This window comes from Protomyctophum parallelum (genome assembly GCF_964188405.1).
Source record: "Protomyctophum parallelum genome assembly, chromosome: 18".
NCBI classification, from domain to species: Eukaryota; Metazoa; Chordata; class Actinopteri; order Myctophiformes; family Myctophidae; genus Protomyctophum; species Protomyctophum parallelum.
This window is the reverse complement of record NC_139716.1, coordinates 45,872,181-45,878,180: the sequence shown is the minus strand read 5'-3', so window position 1 is coordinate 45,878,180 and position 6,000 is coordinate 45,872,181. Positions and strand designations below refer to the sequence as shown.

Here is a 6,000-nt window from a genome sequence, read left to right as displayed (position 1 = left end):
GTGAGGTCCACAGCGTTCTGCTCTGTCTCTAACTCACCTCCCCTAACAGGAGATGGTGAGGTCCACAGCGTTCTGCTCTGTCTCTAACTCACCTCCCCTGACAGGAGATGGTGAGGTCCACAGCGTTCTGCTCTGTCTCTAACTCACCTCCCCTAACAGGAGATGGTGAGGTCCACAGCGTTCTGCTCTGTCTCTAACTCACCTCCCCTAACAGGAGATGATGAGGTCCACCACAGCGTTCTGCTCTGTCTCTAACTCACCTCCCCTAACAGGAGATGGTGAGGTCCACCACAGCGTTCTGCTCTGTCTCTAACTCACCTCCCCTGACAGGAGATGGTGAGGTCCACCACAGCATTCTGCTCTGTCTCTAACTCACCTCCCCTAACAGGAGATGGTGAGGTCCACCACAGCATTCTGCTCTGTCTCTAACTCACCTCCCCTAACAGGAGATGGTGAGGTCCACCACGGCGTTCTGTTCTGTCTCTAACTCACCTCCCCTAACAGGAGATGGTGAGGTCCACCACAGCGTTCTGCTCTGTCTCTAACTCACCTCCCCTGACAGGAGATGGTGAGGTCCACCACGGCGTTCTGCTCTGTCTCTAACTCACCTCCCCTGACAGGAGATGGTGAGGTCCACCACAGCGTTCTGCTCTGTCTCTAACTCACCTCCCCTGACAGGAGATGGTGAGGTCCACCACAGCGTTCTGCTCTGTCTCTAACTCACCTCCCCTAACAGGAGATGGTGAGGTCCACCACAGCGTTCTGCTCTGTCTCTAACTCACCTCCCCTAACAGGAAATGGTGAGGTCCACCACAGCGTTCTGCTCTGTCTCTAACTCACCTCCCCTAACAGAAGATGGTGAGGTCCACCACAGCGTTCTGCTCTGTCTCTAACTCACCTCCCCTAACAGGAAATGGTGAGGTCCACCACAGCGTTCTGCTCTGTCTCTAACTCACCTCCCCTAACAGGAAATGGTGAGGTCCACCACAGCGTTCTGTTCTGTCTCTAACTCACCTCCCCTGACAGGAGATGGTGAGGTCCACCACAGCGTTCTGCTCTGTCTCTAACTCACCTCCCCTAACAGGAAATGGTGAGGTCCACCACAGCGTTCTGCTCTGTCTCTAACTCACCTCCCCTAACAGAAGATGGTGAGGTCCACCACAGCGTTCTGCTCTGTCTCTAACTCACCTCCCCTAACAGGAAATGGTGAGGTCCACCACAGCGTTCTGCTCTGTCTCTAACTCACCTCCCCTGACAGGAGATGGTGAGGTCCACCACAGCGTTCTGCTCTGTCTCTAACTCACCTCCCCTAACAGGAGATGGTGAGGTCCACCACAGCGTTCTGCTCTGTCTCTAACTCACCTCCCCTGACAGGAGATGGTGAGGTCCACCACAGCGTTCTGCTCTGTCTCTAACTCACCTCCCCTAACAGGAGATGGTGAGGTCCACCACAGCGTTCTGCTCTGTCTCTAACTCACCTCCCCTAACAGGAGATGGTGAGGTCCACCACAGCGTTCTGCTCTGTCTCTAACTCACCTCCCCTAACAGGAAATGGTGAGGTCCACCACAGCGTTCTGCTCTGTCTCTAACTCACCTCCCCTAACAGGAGATGGTGAGGTCCACCACAGCGTTCTGTTCTGTCTCTAACTCACCTCCCCTAACAGGAGATGGTGAGGTCCACCACAGCGTTCTGCTCTGTCTCTAACTCACCTCCCCTAACAGGAAATGGTGAGGTCCACCACAGCGTTCTGCTCTGTCTCTAACTCACCTCCCCTGACAGGAGATGGTGAGGTCCACCACAGCGTTCTGCTCTGTCTCTAACTCACCTCCCCTGACAGGAGATGGTGAGGTCCACCACAGCGTTCTGCTCTGTCTCTAACTCACCTCCCCTAACAGGAGATGGTGAGGTCCACCACAGCGTTCTGCTCTGTCTCTAACTCACCTCCCCTAACAGGAGATGGTGAGGTCCACCACAGCGTTCTGCTCTGTCTCTAACTCACCTCCCCTAACAGGAGATGGTGAGGTCCACCACAGCGTTCTGCTCTGTCTCTAACTCACCTCCCCTAACAGGAGATGGTGAGGTCCACCACAGCGTTCTGCTCTGTCTCTAACTCACCTCCCCTGACAGGAGATGGTGAGGTCCACCACAGCGTTCTGCTCTGTCTCTAACTCACCTCCCCTGACAGGAGATGGTGAGGTCCACCACAGCGTTCTGCTCTGTCTCTAACTCACCTCCCCTGACAGGAGATGGTGAGGTCCACCACAGCGTTCTGCTCTGTCTCTAACTCACCTCCCCTGACAGGAGATGGTGAGGTCCACCACAGCGTTCTGCTCTGTCTCTAACTCACCTCCCCTGACAGGAGATGGTGAGATCCACCACAGCGTTCTGCTCTGTCTCTAACTCACCTCCCCTGACAGGAGATGGTGAGGTCCACCACAGCGTTCTGCTCTGTCTCTAACTCACCTCCCCTGACAGGAGATGGTGAGGTCCACCACAGCGTTCTGTTCTGTCTCTAACTCACCTCCCCTGACAGGAGATGGTGAGGTCCACCACAGCGTTCTGCTCTGTCTCTAACTCACCTCCCCTAACAGGAGATGGTGAGGTCCACCACAGCGTTCTGCTCTGTCTCTAACTCACCTCCCCTGACAGGAGATGGTGAGGTCCACTGCGTTCTGCTCCAGCGTCGTGGTAAACGACACCACGTTGGCCACCTGGACGATCTCCACGCTCTCGATGCCCTCTGTGGATGGACCAATGAGAAGAGAGGAGACATTAACCACGTGACCCCCCATACGGAATACCGTAGGGCATGCTGGGAAAGGCGAACATTTGGAGTCTGAAAACCCACCTTTTCAGACTCCATCATGGCATTTCTGTAGACTTAGATAGCATTTGATACAGACTTATAGCATGTTATGTAGACAGCACTATAATTGCATTGTATGTAGTCATAGCACGCCATAGTACATATGTATAGCATAGTAGTATATATGTATAGTTTATATCATATGTATAGTTTCATTATATATATATTCCACTGTTACTTTCTTAGCTTACGCATGTTTCATGATAAATGCTTTTATGTGATGTATTCCCATGCTTTTTTGTTCTTGCTTAATGTAAGTCGCTCTGGATTAAGAGCGTCTGCTAAATGCCTAAATTGTAAATTGTAAATTTGTTGGAAATAGGCGAACGTTTGTTGGAAATAGGCCGGCGAACGGTCTTGTCAAAAATAGCTGATCTACAAGCTGACAACGTGTCACGCTGTGCAGGGTAGTGAGCTTGAAAATCGGCTATTTTCTATACGAAGACATTTTGGGGAAAAATACTACTGTATATAATGAAACTATGTGTGTATTGTATATTATATATTACTCACGGATGAAGTCCACAGAGGTTACGATAGAACCTTATATATAATAACTACTGTATATAATGAAACTATGTGTGTATTGTATGTATACAGTATAGATTACTCACGGATGATGTCCACAGAGGTGGCCAGGGAGCCGTAGCGGAACACGGTGCAGTCAGACGTCAGCTCTGGAGCCTGCCTCTTGGCCACGATGAGAGGAACCTGAGCTGGGTCCGTCTCTGCTGCCTCGGCCTCGGCCTCCAGCGGAGCCGCTGTGACCACAGCTTGTTCTGGACAACAAGAGACATGATGTTAATGACACTGTGAAAAAGTGAAACTGTAACTGTAAACTGCCAACAATTGCATTTCCCTCGTTAAATAGACACTTTGGTCATAATCAACATATTGCTGCCAAGCCTAGGATGCAACCTACCTATAGGAGAAAGGCTCCTGACTGCCCTATGGGCCTCATGGCTACAGAAACAGGAGACAGGCTCCTGCCCTATGGGCCTCATGGCTACAGAAACAGGAGACAGGCTCCTGCCCTATGGGCCTCATGGCTACAGAAACAGGAGACAGGCTCCTGACTGCCACAATAATATTATTAATATGTATAGCACCTTTCATGGCATGAAATGCAGCTCAAAGTGCTTTACAGAGCAATGGAGAAAAAAAAAGAAAAGCAAGGCAAAGACATTAAAAAACAAGCAGTAATGCAATGCAGTGAGGACATGAATAACAAAAAATAAAAGATCAATTAAAAGCAATGTTGTGGAAGTGGGTCTTGAGCTGAGCTTTAAAAATGTCTACAGAGGCTGCCTGACGAAGGTACAGTGGGAGCTTGTTCCATGCCGTCGGCCCGTAGAAGCAAAAAGCTGCTTCCCCGTATTTTTTTGCGAGCAGGCCAGCAGTGGAAGACCTTAGGGGGCGGTTTGGGACATATTTAGGCAGGCATTCATGTAGGTAGGAATGTGCGAGACCATTGAGAGCTTTATACACAAGTAAAATAATTTTAAGGGCCATATGGCTCTGCCAGGATTACGTCCTTACTTACAGACCCCATGTGATGCCTTGTTAATCGCTGGGACCCTATAATCTCCACCGTGCCTTTTCCCAGACGGCGTTAAGTTTACTCTGAGAGGGTACAAACGGAGCCAACGTGGTTCCATGACGTGACGTGGACACTCTCAGAGTCACGGCTCCATATTTGAGTCCTAACTATCATTTATAACTGAGGACCTCCTGGAACCCCCAGAAAGACCCCTGAGGGTTGAGGACCCCCCAGAAAGACCCCTGAGGGTTGAGGACCACTGATATACACAGCGTGACAGCAGGTTAGGGTTAGGGTTGACAGACACGTTGTCTACATACAGTATGAATCCTTACACAAACCTTCTACGGCCGCCACCTCGTTCAATATTTCAGCCTCTGCGGCGTCAGCGGCCGGCTCCTCCTCCTCCTCTGCGACCACGGGGGTCTCCTCGGGGGCCACGGGGGTCTCGGTGGCAGCGGGAACAACGATGGCATTATCAGCAGCCGCGGGAACCACTTCTGTGGCTTCAACGGCAGGAACCTCCACCTCAACAGCAGCCTCAGTCTCCTCTGCCAGCGCTACTGCTTCAGGGAGCACCTCTTCTGCTTCAGGGAGCACCTCTTCTGCTTCAGGGAGCACCTCTTCTGCTTCAGGGAGCACCTCTTCTGCTTCAGGGACCACCTCTTCTGCTTCAGGGAGCACCTCTTCTGCTTCAGGGAGCACCTCTTCTGCTTCAGGGACCACCTCTTCTGCTTCAGGGACCACCTCTTCTGCTTCAGGGAGCACCTCTTCTGCTTCAGGGACCACCTCTTCTGCTTCAGGGAGCGCGGCGGTCTCCTCTGGCTCTATGACGGCGGCATCGACCACTGGCACCGCGACTGCCGTCTCAACCTCTGCCGTTTCTCCTACAACTAAGAAGAAGTATAGGTTTACTGACACCAGGAATGTCATCAATGATCAGGACACTTTGCTTGAATAATACGATTATTATTGTCACTAAAACTTTGTCATTGAACATGTGGAACATTATGATGAACTAGACCGGTGCCGACACCGGGCACTGCCCTCCCTGTGGGGGGTGTGGAACGACACCGGGCACTGCCCTCCCTGTGGGGGGTGTGGAACGACACCGGGCACTGCCCTCCCTGTGGGGGTGTGGAACGACACCGGGCAGTGCCCTCCCTGTGGGGGGTGTGGAACGACACCGGGCACTGCCCTCCCTGTGGGGGGTGTGGAACGACACCGGGCACTGCCCTCCCTGTGGGGGGTGTGGAACGACACCGGGCACTGCCCTCCCTGTGGGGGGTGTGGAACGACACCGGGCACTGCCCTCCCTGTGGGGGTGTGGAACACGTGTGTCAGTACCAGGGGGGCAGTCAGACAGATATTTTGTGAAGCCACTAAGGAAATCGGGATTTCCTGAAAGTTTATATACTGGCCTGTTGTGGCGCTGTCATTGGGCCCAAAAACCCCATATCCCCATAGAAGTCCATGTATTTGGGCCCAACTTCACCTAGACTGTATTACCTTAATAAACATGGTCATGAATACTTTCTGCTTCCAGTCATTAGTTTAAAGTCTAATTTCTAATGTCATAATATTCTTTTTGGA

General features: G+C 51.9%; 1 protein-coding gene across 2 annotated transcripts in view; it reads right to left on the bottom strand.

The window, feature by feature from the left end:
• Positions 1-6,000, bottom strand: part of LOC310875552 (melanocyte protein PMEL-like) — a 29,154-nt gene that overhangs the window by 4,757 nt on the left and 18,397 nt on the right. Inside the window, exons 8-11 of one of the 2 annotated variants that reach the window (XM_083788828.1) lie at positions 5,194-5,300; positions 4,749-5,154; positions 3,482-3,646; positions 2,639-2,741 (exon numbers count right to left, since the gene is read on the bottom strand). In XM_083788828.1, coding sequence (XP_083644954.1) covers positions 2,639-2,741; positions 3,482-3,646; positions 4,749-5,154; positions 5,194-5,300 — 781 coding nt within the window. Of the gene's footprint in view, positions 1-2,638; positions 2,742-3,481; positions 3,647-4,748; positions 5,301-6,000 lie in introns of both variants that reach the window. The other variant, XM_083788827.1, reaches the window with a different exon arrangement.